Source organism: Malurus melanocephalus, unplaced genomic scaffold (genome assembly GCF_030028575.1).
Source record: "Malurus melanocephalus ecotype Western Australia unplaced genomic scaffold, MMel_1.1 scaffold_220, whole genome shotgun sequence".
NCBI classification, from domain to species: Eukaryota; Metazoa; Chordata; class Aves; order Passeriformes; family Maluridae; genus Malurus; species Malurus melanocephalus.
This window is the reverse complement of record NW_026623452.1, coordinates 985,649-1,009,804: the sequence shown is the minus strand read 5'-3', so window position 1 is coordinate 1,009,804 and position 24,156 is coordinate 985,649. Positions and strand designations below refer to the sequence as shown.

Below are 24,156 nucleotides of genomic sequence, written 5' to 3'. Positions count from 1 at the left end.
GAAAAACTGGGACAGATTGCCTAGAGGATAGCATAGAACCATCACCTTCTGCCTTTAAGTAYAGATTAGACACACACTTGACAGGAATGAAACAGGTAGAGTTGATCTCCAGTAGCAGGACAGATGAGAAGACCATTTTTGGCTCCTTGTAACCTTCTAATTCAGTAATTAGCGTCTTGTACATGCTTAGTAATATATTTTACCACAATACACAGGCCAGAGGAGATACACCATTGTAACAGAGGTGACATGGAAGAGCAGTCATGAGCAAAGAACTGCAGCAATCCAGGTTTACAAGCAGCCCACATGCATGTATCAAGTGTGGAGCTCAGAAAGAGCCCAAGAATGTCCACTGATGAAAGGAGAGATCTAGAAAAACATGAATATGAGAAAAGACTGAACACAACCTGTTGCTTAGCCTAAAGAAAACCTCACAGTGCAAAATGGCACATACCACCCTGTCCTTATAAATTAAGCTGTTTATTTCAAGCCTCAAAACTGCAGTATGATGAAAAAGGTGTCCAAAGGGACACAAATGTCKGTATTCTAAGTCCTTTGGCACAATTCACCTAGGCACATCTGCCCTACACTCCAAGTTGTCACAGAAAATGTGTCATATGGTAGAGATTCTTCCRCTGACAGAAAACATTGTATATCCCTATCTAGAAACACAAATTATGCCCATTTAGTCCTTCAGGAGGAAGGAACWGCTTCTTGGCCTGTCATACCTATGTGTCACCATGGGAGATTCTAGGATTGCATAAAGTGTTCACTTTGGCTTCCATACACTTTATCAATGAATTTATCAATTTATTTTTTTTGAAACAGAAGGAGCAGAAACTGCTGCCCCTGAAAGGTTAAACTAAGCATGTCTTTCCTGGGTTCAGTGGCAATGACCTGGTTTTGTAAGGTTCGAGAGAGGGCTGGAAGATGTGAGAGAAGCTCTAATAACTCGTGACATGCAATTTCTCCAACTTGGMAACATGCAGAAAGCAAATAAAGGTCTTGCAGAAGAAAATCCAGGGCAGCAAGATTATGAGCAAAAAGCAGGAGTGGACATGGTTATATCAAGTCATTCATTCCCTGGCTGTCCCCAGGCTCCCAAACTGCCCTGTGTATCTCCCCAGGTATTAGCAAATCACTTCATGTGGCAAGGAATGTGGCAAGGAACAGTGAGATATGAGTGAGATCCAGTCACTCAATCCACACCACAATTCTTCACCTAACCCGTGCCAASCTGAATGCACAAAAAGGTCTGAAAGCTTATCAGATCAGAGAAATAAACCTTTTAAGCCAAAAATCCAGCTTTCAGCACTGTAGATCAGGGATACAGTAACTATTRCCTCCTACCTAATAATTTTACTTGGCACAGCACTGACTTAAAACCATCACAAGATGAGAAAAAAATCTTGCAACAGTTGTGTCTGGTTTCATATGCTCTTAAGGTCAGTTCAAGAAAAACGGCACACAGACCTGCATGAGCATCCAAAAAAGCTGCAAACTTTGGTTAACAAAACAGAGCTCAATTTTGCTCTTAACCACAAAGATCAAGTGACATTTAAAAGGAAACAAAAAGATGCAAATCATACATTTTCAAGKCTTTGAAGATCCTGCTGGCATTGCCTCAGGTCAGAGTACTTYTCACTACAGCTCATTTCCCTTCAGTCAGCCTTTTCACTGCTTCAATGCTGAATACACAGAGTACCAGGACATTTTTAGCCTCAATAATGTTTTCCTTACCTGTCAGGAACAGGACTAATAACAGGCATTAGAGGTACAGTATTCAATTGTTCAGGACAGTCTAAACATTTAATTAAATTATGTAGGTAATCACAAATAATTGCCTTAGGGAAGGCAGGGCAGCTGTGAGGGGATGCAGCTTGTCTGTTCAGCTCATGACAGGATTCAGCAAGGGCAAAATAAGAAGCACTGCGAGAAATATCTTCAAACCACTCACAAACTGTATTTYCTCTTAGTCTTTTAGAGAGGAACTACTTCAGCTTGCTTCTGTGCAGAGATGGTTCACCTTGTTTGAAAACAGTCTAATTTCACATCGACTGTGCTTTTTGTTGTCTTATTTCACCATCATTTCTGCTAACATTTGTCCTTTTATTGGATCTGGCTCTATCAAATTTCCTCATCGTTGTTTCCTTTCTCTCTAACCCTGTTGCATTATCTTACACAAATGGTTAGTTCCACTGATCTACCAGAGAAAAATCAAATAGAGGGTGATTATCAGAACCAAAGATGCTGAAATCATTTCTTTAATGAAAAAGAGTGAAAACCAGCCAACCAGCCAAGCCAAACACACACATGCATAAAATAATATTTTTAAAAGGAAAAAAAAAAAAAAAAAAAAAAAGATAGGAACTTATCCTGCTTTCCTCTGCCAGTATATAGAAGTAGGAAGATTAGACTAAAACAGAGCAGAATACTGTGGAGAGAGATGTTACAGCAGAACTTCTCTGGCTCAATCTTATTTGACAGGTACCTCAGATATAGATACAACTTCATTTTTTTATGGTCTTTACTTACAGATATCTGTATAAACTTGATGCTCCATTACAAAACCATTTCAAAGCGCAATGACTATGGAGCAATGGAGGTTTCTACAAATCTAGCCTCTCACAGAAATGGGTTTTATTCCTATGTGTTATAAAGGGTTAAGAAGATTTTCTTCAGGCAGCCTCCTTTAGTACCAATYTGAAAACTCTGTTTATAACATTCTTTCTCTGCCAGGTTCTTTAGCAGAAGCCTCCAGCCAATACATCAATACACCAAACCCAGTGCAGACACTGCTCTTACAATTGTTAACACCTCACCAAAATATTTTAGATCTAACTCTTGCAAAAGACAAAAAACAAAAGTCAAGCATGTAACACCTTCATTCCAGAMAGGAAAGGTTTTCATTTAAATGTTCAAGTACTGCAGCATAACCTGGAGAGCTGCAACYTAGTCTAGAGTTAGGATTCTGCATTAACAACAGACCCAGTTTGAATGGTCACATCACATTTAGTTTCCTGTCACTCTTTCCCAGGCACTTTGCAATCAGCAGCCTACCTTCACGTTCCTGACTCTCCTGGGGGTTGCATTTAATGTGGCAGGACATCTCACTTGCCAACCCAAGTGCTGTCTCCTCATAACTGGTGCAGATGAGATTGGGCTGTGACAAAATGGGATGAACTGATTTTGCTTCTCTTGATTATATTTTTTTGTCAGGGCAGGAGGTTTTTTCTGTCTCCAGCAGTACCACTGATGACAGCAATTATAATTTCKTATCTTCCARATTTTWCTAGTGCTGCTGCAGTTTTCCCACYGTTTTGTCAGAACTGAAATAAACCCTGGGCAAGTTTTCTGCAACACTCTATCCATCTGTGATCCCAGCTCCACTGCCTGGGCCAGAGTCCGGGTATKAAGTTCCATCAAGACCTTCTCCCAAATTCGGCGGTCAATTAGCTGGTCCAGGATCAGCTCTTCCTGCCAACAGCCAAAACCACAGACTGATGCCAAATCTTGTAATGCCAAAGTAGAAGTTGTACGAGTTTCACCAGGCAGTTGTTCCYGCTGACTGAACTGGAACCTCTGTAGCACCACACTCTGCCTGGGCTTAATGTGYCCTGAAATCTTCTTCATTGTTTCTTCAAAGGAGGCAGCTGGAATCAAGGTTGTAAAAAATCCTCTGGCCTTTCACATCCAAAGTGAAAGAACAGTCCTTAGAGAACCTTCAGRTTTCACTCATCTGTATCAGTCAAATCTCACAATCAGCCACTGACATGGGGAACCTGAGGGATTTCACAYTTCCAGCAGTATGTAGGACYTAAAACTGYCAGCAAGAGGCAATGGGAAGAACTYCCCAGCCTTCAATGCCACTGCTGCACAGGTCCACTGGTAGTCCCACTGCCTCTAAACTTGCTACTCAAAAGAGTCCTACCTTCCAGCCCAGGTTATCTGGAAAGGCAGGAAATACAGCGCCCCTCCCATGCAGGCAGCAAGGGTAGGGGCAGGTGAGTAAAASAGAAAATTAAATGGGAAGGAAATAAGAAGATGATATGGAAAGACTGTCTCCCCTGCTAGGAAGTTTTTGTTGAATGCCCTAAAACTAAAGCTCGTCAAATGTTTACCAGAAATCAAACACAAACGCCAGGTTAAATGGTTTTGCAYRCATAGTTTGCAATAATTAGCAGCASAATCTTCACAGGAAAATATGTGTCACACAGATCCCCACGTGTCACCAAGACATATGTGGAAAGCATGCAGGACCAGAGCAGCAATGAGGCAGTGACGAGCAGTGAAGGCTGACCTATGTYTGCCTTCACAGATGCAGGCTGGCAGCTCTCTATTCATCCATATCAAACACCCATGCCTAAGAACAGCATTCTCCCATGCCAGATCCAATCAACCTCTTCCAAACGGGCACTATTTCACTGGCAGCTCACAGACAACAGTCCCATAGCATGGAAGAGCAGCAGAAYGGCAGGACCTTTGTATGAGCAATTCTTTCTCAGGATGGAGTCTGCAGCATCCTCAATTCTGCAGCTGTTTTCAGGAATAACATAGGAGGTACAAATGGAAACACTGCACCCTCATATGTGCGTGTTGCAGAAGAGATGATGAGAAAAAARAAGATGTCTTCCTTGCCTTGCATTTTGTCAATATGTATGGTGCTATGAAATAATTTTTAGCCTTTTTTCATATTTTGGTAGGTTTCTGCTGTATCCCAGCCAAAGAGACTYGAGGAGTCTGTGCACCCCATCCAGATACCAAAAGTAAATGATTGTCTGCAGTGAATCCCTACATAGGCCAAGCTGATCACAGTTCTGAGATACCCTTTCTCAATGAACCAGCCAACTCCATTAGTTGACTCAGGAGCACTGCTTGTAATAATGGTAACATAAAAAAAAAAAAATATTTGGCTAAAAAGTTATCCCTGAGCAACACTGGAGAAGCTCACAAATTTACTTATACCTGCCCACTGCCTCACCATATCCTTTAACAGGAACACACTAGCTTTTCCAGTAAAGTCTTGGTCACACAACAAGCTTAGGTGGAGGTGGAATGTTGAAATACTTAACAGCTTTTGCATTTTTCAAAGACTTGAACTTTAAGAGGTTTAAAAAGTATACTCCCAGCAATTTATTAAAGGAGGATTTAAGTTAAAATTAATCTGGAGAGTCTCAGACCCATTTTTAGCAATAAGCTTTACTGTACAGAGATTAATGTGACTGGGGGATGGTGCTATGCAGGGCCAGGAGTTGGACCTGATGATCCTTGAGGGTCCCTTCCAACTCAGCTTATTCTGTGATTCTAYGATTACACMGATTTTGATAAGAGAACTSTAAACATTACCCCATGGGGTATAACTTTCTGCCACTCAAAATTTTCAATGTCCATTCTTTTAATGGGATCAGCTGACTCAAGGTAGTAAGCTAAGTGAAAAAAGGAGATTAAGGTAAACATCCCAAAAAAAKGATGAAAAATTTAAAATACCAGAGTACCTTGAATGCCTTTGCTTAGAACACTCCAGTGTGCAGTTTATTGGAGCTAGACAAAACTATCAGTGAAATACACTGATATTATTAGATAATATTAATATATTGTGAAGTTTCAGCAACATTATATATTTTTCAGGATTTTCTTTTAGTGGAAACTGCTTTTCATACCCATTGGAGGAATAGGAAGACAAGTTCCCCTCTTAACAGATTAGATAACYTAGAAGAATAATTGTGTCAAAGGGAGGCAGAGGAGATGGACTCTGAATCCTACTGTTACAAATCTATTTCTGAACTGAGCAAGACATTCTTTAACATATCAAGCATCTTCACACCATGCTTCATTCCACCCTAGGTCAGTACTCCCCTTTTCACTCTCCCTAACAAAGGGAGCTCAGAGACATGATGTGATCTATCTACTTTTGACAAAAAATAAAACAAAGCCAGGATAGGAAGTTAGGGATTCAGTATTTCATGCCCCTTTCTTCAGCAGCTCACCAAGCCAACAGCCTTCCCACCACTCTGCTTCTGAGAACAAACAGACTAGTCCAAAGGCTACTGCCAGCCCAGCTCTTGACCACCAGCCCTACATTTAACAACAACCCTACCTAAAAGGCTCTCTGACTGAAGGAGAGCCTGAGCTTCAAATTTCTGACATCACACAGAGTGCTCAGGAGAAGCCTCCCAATATGTTTGCCATATTTTTATACCTTTTCCTGAATGTCTTGTTTTAATCATTTACAGAGAGAGGGTACTGAGCTAACTGGAACAGACTACAGATCCATCTGGCCACTGTGGCCATTTCTTTCTCACTTCACAAAGGAGGAAATAAGTTCAAATAGGATGATGCCAAACCTTTATGAAATTTAAGGACAGATTTTTAAACATGGAGACCTGAATCTCGATGCCTCCTTTGGAAAACCTGTCTGTAAAAATGAATATTCAAAGCCTTTTAGTGCGAACAATAGAAAGTCAAATAAAATAAATAGGTTGGGTTAAGAGGAAATACACTGCAGAGTGACCTTGTGTGAAGTACATTAGCTCTTCAAATCATGAGCTCTTACCCTCTGCACTGTAGTGGGTCAAACACATGCCATCTGACCCGGGTCTAATGTGACCCCAAATACCTGGACATGCTGGGGATGTGCAGAAAGGCTGATCTGCACACACATTGCCTGAGTGGGCAAGATGCTACCCAGACAGCAAACTTAATCCCATTGATAAAATAGATAATAGTGCCCGCAATTCACACAGGCTCTCACTGCCAAGAGCTCCCCAGTGTTAAGAGCAGCACTGTGGGTGAGGAGGAAATGGCATCAGCATTGAGGAACTTGGGCTCATTAACAGTACAAACTGATGGGGTATAAAGGGCTGGTTACACCCTAAGCCTCAGTTACTCTGACTTCACTGTTAAAACATGACTTAACCACCTCAAGCCTCATCACGATAAGAACCCTGATGGGACAGAAACATGCAAAAAATACTTTAAGATTAGAAACACTGCACAAATGCCATTCTTAAACTTCTCATCTACAAGCCACAAGACAAACCGAAGCAAGCAGATGAGATGTTCTTGCTTTCCATCATACCCTGARCTCTGTTGACTTGGGAGTATAAACAAACATAGTATATTACAAAGAAGAAAAATACCCAGTTTGAATGACRCATATGATATTTTAGTCAAGTTTCTGTCTGTAACTATTACTTTGCCCTGCATTGGTGTGACTGAACATGAAGTTTTTAACACTAATTACAGCTGCCSTGCATAAGAGGCATTTTCTCTGTCATTGCTGACCCAGTTCTCTTACTGTTCCAAGAGTGACTGCACATTTGCTCACATACCAGGAGACATCACACTTGAACTAGAAAAACCAGCAACACACAGAAATGCGTTACTTCTGGTGCTTGTTGACACTAATTACAACCAAGAATGCTGTTGTTTCTTTGCCCTCCATATAAATAAATATAAATAAATATAAATAAATATAAATAAATATAAATAAATATAAATAAATATAAATAAATATAAATAAAGTGCAAGGATTTTATAAGTTTGTGAAAGAAAATTGAAGGACAAAACCTTTCCTTGTAAAGATCTCAAATTCTATGGTGTCTGATCACACTAAACAAGGCTCATGAATATAACATAATCAGGCAAGGGCAAGTTATACACACTGGATGTGATATTGAAAATCTCACACTAGCTTGTACATTTGCAGGATTTTCTGGATGTGAAAAATTTCACAAGGATATGTTTATGACAGCATMTTTTAGTAAAAAAATCTTATTTTTGAATTGACTTGATTTTATCCTCTTTCRTCATCCTCTTTATTTAACCTGCTTTCCCCGTTTCAGCAAATCAATTGTGGGAGGTGGATTTAAATGCCATGTGAAGTTGTTACAGGATGTATCTGCAATCCCTTTGGTTATAAGTTGCACATTTCCACAGACTGGTCACAGTGTGAGCAGCATTTCTCTAGTTCTGGACCAGTAATCCCAGGAATTTCATGCAGCTTCACCACTGCAGAAATCTGTCCTACAAGCAGTTTGGCTGTGGAGCATGGTCTTCACTTTGCCAACAACTGAACAACAGTTGGATGTCAATGTCTTAACAATGCACACTGAAACAATCCTGACCACATTGCCCTGGCTTTTTGTCTTCTGCAGGACAGCCTCTGAGCCACTTCCCGCCTTAGCTCACTGCATTAACTACTCAATAATTATGGAAGCCAGAATTGGGTTTCACATGAGCTAAGCCTATTATTTGAAGAAATGTCTCTGCACCTCTYGTCTTATATTGGGTAGGCTCAGGGAAGATGGATTGGGTACCAAATGCATCACATCCAGCCAGCACTCATGCACATTTCAGAGCAATGGAGAGCAAGATCATGCTCTCCTGGGTTTTTGTCCAAGACACAGCACATGAGTACTATTTGCAAGATCATTGCCCTTATGATCCATTCCAMCCAACCCTGTTAATATTATGTATTCCTGCTCAGGAATTAAAAAGATCATTGCTGTAAATAGTGTTAGGATTTCATGTGACTTGYAATAGAAACAGAGCTTTCTCAGTCAAGAAGTCTCAGACTAAAATTAAGAGTCTGATTTGCCACGAGGCCAAATCCCCTCTTTATTGGACATTAGCTGAAAGAATTACCACCCTACAGTTTATTGTGGCTCCCAGTAACATTCCAGATGGCTGAGTGCTGGCCAGCCTGTTGATTCAGTTTATACCAGGATCTACAATTGGATAAACCTTTTCTATCAGTGCAACTTTGARGCCAAGTACTTTGTGAGCACCAAGAAAAAAGGTCTGCCCAGCCCAAAGTTTGTTCCYGTATTGGTTACTTTCACAGCCTGACAAATATCTCCCTTGTATTTTTGGGATGTGGAAAAATGCATGAGGCTTCTCTTGGATGCCATACCAAAATTATTACAAATATTACAAATTACGGATTTAAGCCTTCAGAAATAGAGATGTTGGTTTTCAGAGATGCTCATTTCAGGGCTCTCAGCAAGCAGATCTCTCCTTCCAGAGCAGTCAATTCTCTGGAATTGTGTGGTGTGGAATTGTGTGGAATTGTGTGGTGACAGGATGACACAGAATCTACAGACTAATATCAAGGTTTTCCTCATTTTAAATAGTACMAAAAAAAATCTCTGAGGTATGTAATTCGTCTGCTCATGGCATAGACTAATTTTTCACTGTCTGCTTTTCCCATTTATTGCTTGTCTGAATTCAATAGTCAAGGAGTRAAGTACTTGCCAGACTTTGAGAATGCAACATTTATGCAGTTCTTTTTTGTTAATCAGGTTCAGAGGTATTGGGTTACCTGAGCTAGCCATGACACATATCTACATGCAGGTTTCCTTAGGAAAGACAGACACTCAATCAGGTATAAACTGTGACACCTCAGTGGTATTGGAATATAAACCAGAAACACCAATGACTTAAAGTCAAGAAAATTCAGATCAGCCAGGATAAAGGACAAATGCAAAGGGATTGTAGATATAGTTCCCCTGCCCAGTATCCTTGAGGAACAAGTCCTGCTATGCTGAGATGTACAATTTATGTTTTTAAATGAGAAATATACATATAACTCTCTACGGGTATACATACATAACTCTAGGTCTTTTCAGTACCTCCCTCTTTAAATCCCACTGCTTTCAGCAGGAGCTGAACTGTGTCTCTAGTGAGCTGTAGCCACCAATAAAGGGATTGGTGAAATGCAAACTATAGAGTGGGTCTCTGTGAGCCTGACAGGTGTTTGTTGATTACAGTTCCCAGTGTTTACTGAAATCCAGGTACAATRCCAGCCTTCTGCAAATGTGCTCTTGTCAATTTTATGGAAAATTATTTTTTTTATCACGAAATGATTGTGATATTCACTAGATCAGCAGTAACACTAAGAACATGAGACCACATGAGTAGCATGTATTACTGCAGTCCCATAAAGTTTTTTTCTTTGTAAGATATCAAAGCCTTTAAAATTAATGAGCTAAACCTCCTGCAAAGAACAATTCCCACATTCACAGCTGTCATGGTTTCACCCCAGCTGGCAACCAAGTACAAGAGAAGGTCAGTTCTGTTGGTTACAGTTCAGAAGTACCTACATCACTATAAATCCAGGAGCTGCTACAGCACTGTATCAGTTCAACAGCCTGAACTAAAACCTGCCTCAACTATTTTGTAGTTGCAAGGATTCCTTCAGTTTTACGACTGTAAATACATGGAGCTGGCTCCTGGGAACATTGTATTTCCATGAAGATCTGTACCTGTTAGATTACTTATCTACCCAATGCAGTTATTCAGTCTGCTATCACTGCATCAAACAAAGGTGACAGAGCCACTCTTCACATGCAATCCACCTTCCTCTTGTCCCTACTAACAGTAAGCAAATAATRGATCAGGCCCAGGCAGCATAAGAGTTGATACCACTAATTATTGCTGAGGAGGAGTTGTATTAATTCTATTTCTACCTACCTCCTTAGATAAAGAAGATTATTGTCCCAGTTCTTCAGTGGCTGCTGGGCCCAGTGTGCCAAGTGATCATTAGAGATCTCAGAGRCAGAGACAGCATGGCAACCTTGATGCAAATGAGTGCCCTAGCGAGACACTGCTCAGTCACCAGCTGTGYTTCACTCAGCTATCACCATAAGCATGCTGCTCACTAGAAAGGTTCTTTGATGAGGCAGGCAGATTGTGGCTCCAACAGTCCTACCTACAAGCTTTGAGAAAATCATGTTCATTACTCATCAGGCACTTCTCGGTTTCTGAAGTGAGTACATCTTACAACAAGTGTGAGTCTACAGTGCTGGGAAAACTGAAAGACCTCCTGGTTTGGGAGAAGCCCCTTCTTTTACTTCTAAAAAACCAAAAAAGAATCATGAGGTAATTGCTTGAGGCCTGTTTTTACCCAGGATCCTTGCACAATTTTATAGTGGTGTTCAATTTAAAAGTACATGGTGTTAGGAATATGATCACTTAAATTTGGGTAAGGCAAATGCTCAGGTTTGTTACTATACAGTGAAATTTGCACCAAGCTTGCAGCACTGAGCTAGGTACGAGTGAAGTGTTGCACTCTAAAATAAGCYACACATTTTCCCATGTCCTAATTGCTACTTTTACCCCTGCCCTCTTWGGTTTTCATTAGTCACTGGAATATATGGCTTCTTTCCAAAGCAGAATGCTGTCTGCTTCACTGTTCAACTCCCTGTACCAAGCCGAGATAAACAATGTTCTGATTTAACCTCTCCTCTGGGACCCAAGGCAATTTAAAGAACTCAAATTCAACTGGACTTGGCCAGATTTCCAGCATTACCTTGGCTTGCTGTATGTCATGTCATAATGCTTCTATCTGTAACACGAACCCAGGGTGAGCGTGAATCCACTGGTATTCACTGTCCTTTGACATAAAAGGATTACAGAAATAGAAATTTTTTTTAAGGCATAACCATTACTGGATGTGCTCCAGGGTTTCCTGGATATCCTTCTCTCTTCCTTCCACTGTGCATATGCACRTCTCTCCAATGCCACTCTGAGTGTTGTGAAACTGAAAAAAAATCTGACCATGAAGGGATGGTAGCTGCCCTCACAGCAGCTGCAGTAAGGTTGTAACAYTGAAATATTAAGGCATAACATTTTAACATTCAAGTACTAAAAGCTGGTCATAGAGGGGAAATACTGAAGATGTGTTTATGGTGGTATTTTGATGAATGGTAATTGTTTGGGGGTAAACCTGAAGATCCTCCTGTTTGGTTTTTTTCATGAGGTAAAATAAAGACAGAAGAGTCTCACTGTTCAGCCTTATTGGATGTGCCATTATAGAAAACAGAAAAAACAGTATTGTTTTCACACTCCACAGACCGACAATTCATTCTGTGCTGTCCCAGGAAAAAGACTGTGGTGTCAAAGGAGAAAGAAAGAACGAAAGAAAAAGAGAATGAGAAAGATGAAAAAAGAGGAAGAGAAAAAAGAGGAAGAGAGAAAAGTAAATAGTTAAGATAGCTATGAGTTATTCTCTAGGTCATAGAGTGAGAGACAGAAGGTAAACCCATAAACATTAACAAGATCAATGGCAAGACCAATGGCCACTTGAACCCAGCTGGTCACTATTGCAGGGCTGATTCTGAGAGTAGTACAATCAAGTGTACATTGGATTMCCACCTTAACTAAGTTATAACTGAAGAATGGTGCTGTTAACTTTATCTAATGTGTAAAACAAGCATGAAGAATTAAGATAAAACTGAAACTCAAAAGTGTTAATTTCCACAGATGTTGGATTTTTGAACAAGACCTTGCTGTAATGTTCTTTCTAGAGCTCTTGGAAGCTGACAAGTCATGTGCCATGTATCGCACCATCTCATTTCAAAGCTCTGATATCAGAAATTTCATGTGTCTGAAATGCATGGAGTTATTATTTTCATTTGAGAAAAAAAATCTTAGCTGTGCACCAAGCTAACAGTTGGAGAGATGAAACACATTTCCTGTAGAGCAACAGATGCAAATATAGATCCTTCTGTTCCCAAACCAGGAGCAGTCAGAGGCCAGAGGCAGTTCTGAGGCTTGGAAAAGGCTGATGACTGATGTGTACGTAGGGATTTGTGTGTCTAAAATGATCAGAGACCGATACCTTTCCTTTCCCTCTTCATGACTAACAACACCATTGTGCAACAGTGAGAAGCCCAGGGATTAAGGCTCACTGCTTCAATCACCACGCAGGAGGACCTGGTTAACTTCTTTGGCTAGGGCAAGACTAGAAAGGCTTCAAGAACATCTCTGCTTGCAGAGTACTGAGAAGACWAAAGCCAAGATTGTGTTTTGCAGAAAATTTAGAGGATCCATTGGTAAGTGCTGGAATGCTTCCTGCTGCTGGGGAGGGCATGGCTCAGGAAGGGGGGAGAATTGGACCCTCATACACTGGGAGCTGAATGAAATTACCTTTCTCAAGCAGCCTTGAAAGCTCCACCAAATTAAGTATTGTAAGACAAGATTGAGTTTTAAGCTGTGACTGCTTGGGAAAAAAGCCCTTGAGAAACAGGAGTGTGAAAGCCTTCCCACCCCAGTGAGTAACCATGTAACTATTATTTCTTTTCTTCCATATAAAAGAAGGAGAAGTCTGGCACAACATTACAAAGATAGACTGAAAGCATGTGCTGACTTGGCATCTACTTGTGTCATACAAATTTTAAGCCACAACAATGCAAACACAAGGAAAAATTGGATACTACTCAGCAATAACAGGGAATATTGCCAAATCAATTACTGCCCTACTAATAATTAATCAGGACAGCTCACTGAGAGAAGCACATCTTATTTATAACCCTTGTATAGAAATCCAACACGAATTACCACACTGAATCACAACACTAAACAAATACAACATGAACTTTAGTAATCATGCCACACTATACATTTAGGCATATTCACTTGTATACATTTACTTAAATCAGTCTATATATTTACTTAGGGATTAGTTTACAGAAATTTAATTTTTTGGCATTATAGTTACTTCTCAATCTCTTCAAAAGCACTGTATCKCAAGGTGGATTCTAACATTTAAATCCCTGTCAAAAAAAAAAGAAATGGAAATACCTTTCCCCTTTTCAAAGGATTCTTGATGAGTCTTTGTTAGCTCTCCTTTGATATTTTTGTGTAAAGTCTTTGTATTTTAGACTTTTCAGGATGAAATCTGTGATGCAGAATGCAGCTTCCTATTTTGATGGCATCACTGAATAATTATTTTAAGTGCATTTATTACATCTTGGTTTCTCTTCCACTAGGACAGTGACTTACCCTTACTACTTAAGACATATTTTTAAAGGATCTTCAGACACAATATCTTGTCAGACAGAAATGTATTTCAAGAAACTTCAGATATAAAATCTGATCCTTAGCACAAATGTGGAAGATGTGCACTGCATCTTTCTGGCAAACAATGTTACTCTTGAAAGTGCCTCTACATTCTTGCTGCCACTGCTTCAAATAAAGCCACAGTAAGCCATATTTTTTTCTACTACAAATTGCTGCAGCTTCTTTAAAACCTGAACGTCTAAAKCTGTGCCCTGTCCATTGCCTCTAAGCAGCTTTATCCACATTCCATATGCAAACCCACCCATTTCTTACAAATACCACACCAAAATGCATGGAGCCTACAAATGCTTTCCCCAAAGYCTCTGCCTTTCAATCACTCATACATGTAGCCCTGAATCACAGGAAGTGCCCTTCAGGAGTTCCAATATGCAATTTTCAGTCATAAACTACAGAGCCTCTGAACTAGGGATTCTCCACAGGAGGACCTATGATTAATGGAAGATTTTATGCTAAAAGAGAAAATCCTACATTCGTACCTCATGTTTATATGCAGCAGGGTTGCTCCATAGTAATTTTAAACTAGGTGTGTGGCTGTGTTTCTCAGTGAGTAGCACTGTAATCAGCACTAGGAAGTTAAGGGAGGTCCTTGCAAGTGAACTCTTCAGAGAAGGCAAGGAGGAAAGTGCTGAGGCTGGGGGAATGAGAGAAACCAGCAGCTGGTGACCATTGCTAGAAGATGAATGGCAATAGCTAAAAAGCAACCAAAGAGAAAGGCAAACAATCTCTTCAAACTGAGCTTCCATATGAAGAACTATCTTTAGCCTACACAACAAGCAGTGATGAATCAGAGGAAACTGCCTAGACACAGACTCATCACTTGGCATGGTACAAGAGGTGACATGTTCTGAACTCACCCCTACTTTGCGCTGCAGGGCTGTCAGTGAGCYGACACCCCTGGAGAAGGCTCATGGCATCTTCCTGCTCCCCATCACTCTGGAATGAGGCATGTCAGGAACTATTTGTGGCCCTGGGGAACCATACCCTCAAACCAGATCAAACTCAACAAGGCCAACACTCTTGCAGTTTGATTTACCCCCGCTTAATACAAAYGCACTTCCTCAAGAAACAGAAGAGTAATCTGCTCTATTCACAGCAACAGTTTCCAGGGAAAGTTTGTCTCCAAATGGGTGTTTTGCAGGTTCYCAAGGCTAGTGAGAAGGACATTGTCCTCTCCACGTTTATGGACTGCTCTGTTTGTTACTCTTTGCTCCTGGTCACTTCTGTGTTTGTAACTAGAAATTGAACAAAAAAAAAAAGTGCAGCTGCCTGGTATCTCGAAACCACCCTTCAGCTCTCATCCTCCAGCCCCTGAGAGATGTTCAGCTCTCTATGAGACACTGCAGTTAGGGTTTTAGTTTTGAGCTGAGGTAAAGGTATATGCCGAAAGACATTTGCCCAGTTCCCTGGAAACCTCAGAAATTTGATATTGTATGAAAATGCAACAATAGCTCTTAATTCCTGTGGTTTATAAACTCCCAGCATGGGTTTTTGCAAAGCTGCTGTTTGCATAACTTCTTTATGCAAAGCCAGGTGTCTGAAAGTTCTGTTTTCTTAGGTGTCAGAATTACACTGGCAAGGGCTCAAAATTAATAGAAATATATGCTYTTCTGGTCAAAAGGACAAAAAGCAATCCTAGCCCCAACTGTGGTTTGTTTAAAAATTATAATAATTAATTGTTCATATTCATTTATTCAGGGAACAAAAACAAATTTTAAAACTACTTGAATTATTTGTTTAGACTGGAGAGTATGAGATGAATGGTGTAGGTTCAGTTGAGAAATGGAAATGTAAGATGGGTGCAGAGGGAAAGAAAACYAAATTCCTTCTGTGGTACAGTTGTTTGATCAGCTGCACCACCATTCCCAACAGGGTACTACAGTGCTCAGGCTGAGGAAGAGTCCCCTTTCCCTCTTGCAAACAGGGACAAGGGATAAGTTATCTGTCTGAATGCAGGACAATTTCAGGAGCTAATGAGAAGGTGTAAAGAGGATATGCTGAACCATCAGAAGATAAAAGAGAGGAAAATTCTCACCACCAAATAAAGTCTAAAGCTTAGGGGTGGGAGTGATCCACTCTACACCAGAACCATTCATACATCCCAGACTCTCCTCAGCTCCATGGAAAGCTTTCACTGCAGCACCTGGTCACTGCAGAGACTGGAAAGAGCCATGACAGGACACGGGATAGAGGAAAAGGCCTTCAACTATGAACAAGCGGCTCATACTTCAGAAAGCAGAAAAATAAAAAAGGGACTGGGAGCACAAGAGTAGTAAGAGAACAAGAATGGTTATGGTTTGCCATTCTATTGTCATATCCTAATTCTCAACATTGGAATATGTTATTTGGTTGGTACAAAAGACCAGGGCCAAAGGATATTCACTTTTCTTAATGAAGAAAAGTTGACTCCATTGATAGACATATTCAGCCTTTCCCTTTGTACACATACTCTGTTTTGGGAGTAGGGAGGAAGAGGGGRGGATGTTCCTCTTCAAAAACAATATTTGAGGATGTTTTATACTTCGGCATTTAATGCATCAGCTTTTTCTTTATTAAAAGCTGGATTCAAAGCCCAAGTTCATCTCAAAAAAAACTAAATGTGAGCATTTCATCCTGTTCACTAGTGGCCCTCAAAAAAGCAACCCAAACTGCACTGAAGCAGAAATTTCTGCCCAAACAAGTCCCAGAACTGGAAGAACWAGTGGGAGTGCTTTGAAAATATTTCAGTCCTGAGCATTATGCGGGCAGTCCAGCCAGCACCTRACTGTGGTGTATATAGCACAGTCTGCTGCCATTAAGTACTCTGCTTATGATTAAAAGCACAATATAGCATAATAAAGAAAACCGAATGATGGAGGGAGAGAATTAAATTGCTTATGCTGCCACTTTGTGGTCTGAAACAGCATTTATTGCTCAGTGCATGTATCTAGTTTACACAGCTTCCAGATTCATAATACAGAGTCCTGATACTCCATTCAGAGACAGCAGAAAAAGAATTGACAAGAAATCAAACTGGAAACCCCATCTCATATGAGTAAGCACAAAGCCTGAAYTGTAATGCAAGCATCACCGAGTTCCCTAAGAAGGTATTTGACACTGCAGTAATAGTGAACATTTAAGGACAGTTTTCCTTTTTGGAAAAATCATGCTAGAACAAGAATTATTAAGTTTGCCATGTTTTCCTCCTTTGTGTGTCTCTTGCTCAGCACCAAGTATACTATGAGCACTTCTGAAGAATACTTGCATTGAACTACAGCAGTGTAAAGGCCAATGTTATTTAACAGCACCAATGAAAACCACTGACTGATGCTGCAAAATATTCTGAGCTCAGCTTCAGTATCTTTCCATACCCAGTGGCAGAAACCCCAAAAATTTAATTCTAATGACTTACTGTAAACAACTAAAGCTCAGGAGCAGACATTTCATACAAATCTTACTAAAGCATACAGGTGACAACTGCTCTACAGAAACCATTCCACATTTACATCACCCACACAAGGGAGAACTCTAAAGCAAGTTCAGGGGCAGGAAGGGCACAGTTTTCCTTTTTGCCACGGTTTTTTCTTTGTGCTCAAGAGAGCTGACATGACACGAGTGTGATGAACGATGGCTGCCGGTGCGGCACAGACGGCACCGTGCAGGGAGCCCCAACCAGCAGCAGGTGGAGCCCGGCCACAGCTCCCGCTCAGGAWGTGATGCTCTTTCCTCTTCACTCCCTCATGCCTCTTGCAGCTGATTTTGACAAGCAGAAGTGGAGAACTGGATTATTCTGACACAGTAAAATCGTATTTACTCGTCCTAGAACTGTGTGGTACTGAGAATGAAAAATCCTGTATCCAGCCACAGATACACCAGAAATCTCACTCCCATATTCAACAACTTTGCAAGGACTCCAGCCCAACAATTTAGACATAAGAGATTCAGTCTACTTAGATAAGAAATTCTCAGCACCTGCATACACATTTGGCATTTTTAGGACCACAATCTCTGGATAACATTTCAAACCTATATCATGCACACTGTATTTTCCTCCTGCAAGGCTTCCTCTTCCCTACCTGAGCTCTACAACCAAAGAGGAAAAGGAAGCCAACACTGATTGTGAAAAGTCCYATGTGAAAACGACCTCACACACAGAGCTCAGCCCAAGGCTGACGTTCCCACCTGGCAGACTCCTGCTGTTGGTGAGTGCCTCAGTGCATTATTCACCAACACTGAACACTGTACAGGTCTGCCAAAGCCATGGAGGCAGAGTAAGCCTTGTGTGCAGCGTGAACAGCAAGAGTGAGGAATCCAGTGATGTGTCTATTGTTAAGTTACTGGGGATCATCAGGGGTTTAATGTTGCTGTCTCCTTGCTTTCCTCCAGCCCTGCCCAGCTGCATACACTGTGCTGGTCTGCCACCAGATGACTATTGTTCTTGAAGCCTCATCTATCACATTAGAGATTAAAATTGTAATCCAAAGTGAGACAAAACTGAGTAGCTGAACGTGAGGTCAGTGAGATCAGGCAGGTCTCCTGAGTGCTGCCAGTGAGTGTCCCCACGTGCCCAGGAACCCAGATGTGCCCATGCTGGGGTCTCTACAGCACTGGATGGCTCTCCCACCTGACAAAGCATGGTGATGCATGGAAAAGATCAAGAGTCAATCCTATTTAGCTTATCTTGGCTTCCTGCAGATGGAACCTCCAGAATGGAAAGCCTGTTTATTTAGGCTACTAAGAATGGTTCAACCAGGTTTTTTTTTTTCCCTTTTGGGGGGGAAAGCATACACTTTTGCTAACAACCCCTCTACCCACAGAGACAGAGCTGTTCTCCAGGGTATGAGAAATCATACAGAAGGAAAAAGCCACATTCTATCATGTCAGGCACTTAACCCTTTCTTTATCCTCCTCTCCCCCCAGGTAGGGAGGAGCTGCTCTAGGCTCTCTGGACCTCAYCTCACCTGTTCTTCCCTATATGTCCCTATTTTCTTTGTCCCTAGTCTGTCTCATACTGGGCCACCTCAGGCTCCTTTGCTCCCCTTCTGMAGAGAAGCAGGTAACTCTTCAGTCCCTGTGCAGCTGCCAGGCTGGTATTCTTCCAGCCTTCTTCACGCTGAGGAGAAGTGTCAGCTTTTCATCACACCAGGAAGCCCTGGAAGGCTCTTACAGAGACATTAGGGCTGCCAGAAGTTATGTACTGGCCTGCCAGAAGTTAGGTACTTGATATTATTCTGTTCTATATTTTTTTTTCATGTGGTTAGACTCAGGTTTTGTCAGTATTGAAATAGTACCAATCAGTAGTACAGCACATACCCATACACAGACAGGAAAAAATAATGAAAGCTGTTTTTGRGAACCCCATACTAGATTCCAGCAGGCAAAGACAGAAGCATAGTTCCCCCACTACCCAGGCATGTAGAATCTTCTTGTACACACATAAGGGCTCACACCATGTATGTGCAATGAGATCAACCCACTGGGGAAAGGCACTGATCGTCCCAAATTCCCAAATTCTCTCCCTTCACAAGACCAAGGAAACTAGATGGAGGAATCACAGAATCATTGAATGGTTTAGGCTGGACCTTAAAATTCATCTAGTTCAACTCTCCTGCCATGGGCAAGGGTGTCACCCACTAGAGCAGCTTGCTCACAGCCCCATCCAACCTGGCCTTGAACATTTACAAGAAGGGGACATCTAYACCTTCTCTGRGCATCCTGTGCYAGRGCCTCACCACYCTTACAGTCAAGAAGGAAGTCAGTCATCTCGTAACATTTCCCAGACCTGCTGACAAACACACAAATCTTATGAAACAGAACTGGTCCTGGAAAGAAGAGTCARAAAAGGTTCCTTAGTTGTTTTTTCACATGAATGTCTGACCCATATGGTGTGACATCAGATCAGAAGGCTGAGCAGGTATTGCACCCACACACCCCAATGCTATCTCAGTCCCCAAGAAGTGCATTAGCTCCAAGCTACCTTCTAGCAGAGGTAAGTGATGAGCACGTACAGCTTCCWAAGCCAGCTTGGTCAGAACAGCTGCTGCACAGCTTTGCTTTCATGGCAGAGGCATATCCTCAGAACCCCACTGCTCTCAAATCCTGATGCATATGATTGCAACTTGGGGAATAGATGTAAGTCAGAGGAAGGTGGGCAGCCAGACTTCTCCAGTCAGAGCTGACAGAGGGGCTTGCATATCTGGTTTTCTCCCCAGATACAGCATCTGTTTTATATTGAAAGATAATAACTTTCCCTCCAAAAGAGTAAAATGGTGATGTTTTCAACATACTGAAGATGGGGCTTGGCAGAAGGGAAATACCTTTGAACTGGATCTGTGGAAGTCCCCAGTGATTTGGCAGAATTTCACTTGTTTGAACATTCAACTCCAGGTGAAGTGTATTAGGCATAAAGTGAAATTCAGCACAGGGTAATAATCATCTAAAGCATGTCAAAGTGTATGTCAAAACACAGCATGTAAAAACATGCAAGATTATGCAACAGTACTCCAGAAAACACTTCCTCAATTTTTCTGATAGATTCACTTCTTTTATGTGTCTTCCAAGTAAGAAAAGTCCGCATAGTCTTCAATTTCCAGTCATTTATCAGCAGAGGGAATATCTTTTTTGATTCCTAGAGAAAAATTGAAACCAAAAACATGTTCATGGACAACTACAGCCTTGTTTTTTTCTTGCACTATGCCCATGGTACCAGCTGTCAGTGGTGGCTGTAAAGTAAGAGAAACATTTCCTCAGGCATCCTGAGGGGGTTAGGAGCTCCAAGGCAAAGCACACACCCAGTGGCTGGGATTGCAGGGCTCCATCACAACCCAAGGAGCAGCTCTGCAGCCAAAGCCAGCTCAGCACCATTTTTGCCACTCCAAGATTTTTATCAGTCACCTTTCTTCTTGCACAGGTAGTCAAAAGTTCACACACAACTCTCCAGCCTTTTCCTAAGAAATGGGCTGATACACACATCTAAACTGCTGCTCTCTCTGTCACAAGGGAGGCACTGTAACAGGACCTCTTCCTCTGGCTTCAACCCAGAGCAGCTAAAGCTGATACTTCCTGTCTCTCRCTGTTCCCCTGGATCACCTCCTAACTAATCTCTTTTTTGCTTTTGCACAGTTTTTCTAAGCTCCAAGACTGAATTCAAAGTTTTAGCCTATTGCTCAAAATATAAAGCCTATTGCTCTGTGTCAAATTAGCTTGATCACCATCATGGTGATAATTAAACAGTTGATKAACTATATCTGGACAGCTGCCATGTGAGACACTGTTCCATCAGGATTTCAGATCGGATTCCTACCTATTGCCTTGATTGTCAAAATGGGCATGTCCATGAAGTTTTTCTGCTGGTGGTGTGGCTTTGCTATGCCAGCATGTTATCTATTTTTACCATGTTTACCAAACCAGAAAAATAATGTCTGCCTGCTTTCTCTATTGTGTTTTTAAAAGAACAAGCTGAACAAAACTACCGCATTGGATTGTATTTGGCTTCTAGTCTATTTAGTCTATATTTCCTCAAAAAGTCTGACACTTCCACAGCCCTATAAACAGTTCTGTTTTCCTGCATCGATCAATGGTACTGTTTCAGTGGCAGTCTTCTCCTTTTCCAAGCAGAGCCATTATGTCCTGATTGCTGCAGTCTGTGGATAACTCCAAGTAGCCTCTGCTTATTTAATATACCAGCGTGCCCCTGAAACTTCTATCCGTCAAAGGGTGAGAGTGGCAGCTCCTCAGAGAAACATCAAGAATCAATCACCATCCATATTTACTACTATGTCAGTACTAAAATAGATAAATTTTGTTGTAACCAATCAATTTCCCACCAGCTAAAACTTCATTATGCTCAGACTTGGGCACACTTGTCCATCCTCATCACCTCTCACCCTTCTTCTTCACAAACTACCCAGAAAAGGCATAGGGAGCTGTCCMTAACTGGTGAGGCCACACTGAGAACACCTTACTGTGCTAAAAGACCTCCACAAAGTCCCTGTCAATAGAAATAGAGCAAGGAAGACRACAGCAAAAGGATAAAACTAGGAATTCCACCCAAAGGACACAGCCAGCTGATACACTCCTACATGGGATACCACCTCCCACTGAAGGTTTCCCTCTGGCAACTGGGATGCTACTGTCTCGATTTTGACTGTAAAATCCAAACATTTCAAGGAGTGATTAAAAAATTAAAATCCAAACATCACATTATTCCACTGTTTTCTTCAGTTTCAAAGTGGAGGGAAGAATAATTTCAGATACAAGTCCTGCCAGTGCTTCCCGTTAGCTAACAGTGCTGTGGCAAACTTCATAGGAAAGTTTGTTTATATCCATGAGTTGTTTGTGCCAAAAGCTGTGCATCCCTTGTCTGTGTTACAAGTCAGGACACACTAGTTTGGATTCATCTTTAGGGTAACATGTCTGTGGAGATTCTCTGACAGAAATGGGTCTGTGAGCTTCCAGCTCATAGATATGGAAAACTGAGTCCAAGTTTGTCTGTGCAACTCTGAAAAGCATGATCAAGACATACACATTGGTACATCAAACTCCAGCACATGTGCACTGTGTCCTTTAAGGACCTGTSTCTAAGCTATCTGGATTAGGAGCCATCAGTTTAATACACTGTTCTTGGAAGAAGTAATTGAGGCTCTTATAATCAGGGGAGGAACGCAACACTTTTTTTTATTTTTTTTTTCAAGAGAATAGAAGGCACTGAGAGCATAGTGGAGCTTCTCACTTCAGGCAACGATCTAGACATAAAAAAATACAACTATTGCTTTTCAAGTAGAGCCCTTTTACCAGCCCTGTTATGTTTTAAGYCTTCACACTGACTTCATAGAGACAAAAACCTTTACAGGCATCTCCTGCAGGCTTATGCTTGATAACAAGCAGCATGCAAAAGTGGTCTTTGATATAAAGCTGTTTGTCTATGCAGCAACAAGAGAAGGATGATCTAAAAAACAGGTACCTGAAGAGCACGATCTGTTATTGAAACACCCAGAATGTGCAACATCCATATTAAGAGCCACCTTCATTTTATTCAGAAGCAGTCCTCTGCTGCTCAAAGCACAAGAGCCTATTTCATTTTTACACTATTTACAATCGACTCAGTTAACATCAGGAGTCAAAACTGRCACAGKGGTTTCTATCCCTGCAGGARAAGCTGGCTGAAGTATCAAGGCCTSTACCATGATTCAGCAAGAGCAGAGAGGGCAGACCCACTCCTAAGTCTTCACTGGCACGAGAATGTGCAGAAGCAGAACAGCTCTCTAAAGGCTTTCCCAGCACCTTTTCTCCCYTTGGTGTTGCCAAGGAGACAAAGCTGTTCAAGGACGGTGAACTCATTCAGTTCAYGTTTGCAAGCATAAACTGCAAATCCCAAAGGGGCAAAGTACCAACATCACACTTTATCAGAGAGATTTCTCCCCTAGGGAAAAACACCAATAAACTGGGAACAAAAAAGTACAATATACACACTAGCCAGCACAGGGAAACACACAGTTCTGGTAATTTCAGGCAGTTAAATATAGTCTYCAAATTCTTCCCTTTCTTTTCTTAGACTATTACAATTTTGAAATTTTCCTTCCCAGAGTCTGGAGACTTGTTCTCCAAGAGCATGGTAAAAATAACTCTCCTGAAATCAGCTTAAATTTACAATGTACACTTGTTCARTGTATAAGTTGTACAACAAGCCCTAAACATTTAAGAGTAATTTTAAAATAATGTTATACCTCTGTATCAAAGACTGAAAGTGACTAAGAGCAAGATCTGAAAAGGTTCAGTTGTTTCCAAGGCTAAATTCTTGCCTCAGTGGGGTTTAATATTATCCCACTTGCAAGAATACAGCCTTGTGTTCTGTTCCCCTTACTTTTGGGGCTAAAAAGGTCCCTATTGATTCAGAAGTAAAAGTCTTATTTCTTCTTTCTTGAAAGCTTCATTTGTGAGGATGACTGGAATAGACTGAATATTGTTCTCAGAGAGCAAAGGTTATTCTACTTCCATGGTTAAAAATTTCTTTCAGAAAAGACAGTGGATAGAGAATTTTTTTTATCAATGTCAAAATTTTCCATGAGTGTTACCTGTGAAAACCTGCCAATGTCCTGCAATTTTTAAGATGATAAATACATTTTTAAACATCGATAATAACATCACTTAGATTTAGCAGTGCTATACAAGAATGCATAAGAAAAAGTCRTTTTCCTTCAAAGACCTTTTATCCAATGGCCCCTGCTGCAGATCCCCATGTTCTGTATTCCCAGGCCTCAGGTGCTCCCTGTACCCAGGAACAGGACCCACTGCCAAAGGCCACATCCATCTCCTCCC

At 41.2% G+C, this 24,156-nt stretch overlaps 1 protein-coding gene across 2 annotated transcripts in view; it reads right to left on the bottom strand.

Moving 5' to 3' along the window:
• Positions 1 to 24,156, bottom strand: part of ARHGEF4 (Rho guanine nucleotide exchange factor 4) — a 167,040-nt gene that overhangs the window by 129,226 nt on the left and 13,658 nt on the right. The window contains exon 1 of one of the 2 annotated variants that reach the window (XM_057374267.1): positions 3,061 to 3,891. The exons of the other annotated variant lie outside the window; for it this stretch is intronic. Coding sequence (XP_057230250.1) covers positions 3,061 to 3,633 — 573 coding nt within the window. The 5' untranslated portion in view covers positions 3,634 to 3,891. Of the gene's footprint in view, positions 1 to 3,060; positions 3,892 to 24,156 lie in introns of those variants that run through there. 2 annotated transcript variants of the gene reach the window in all.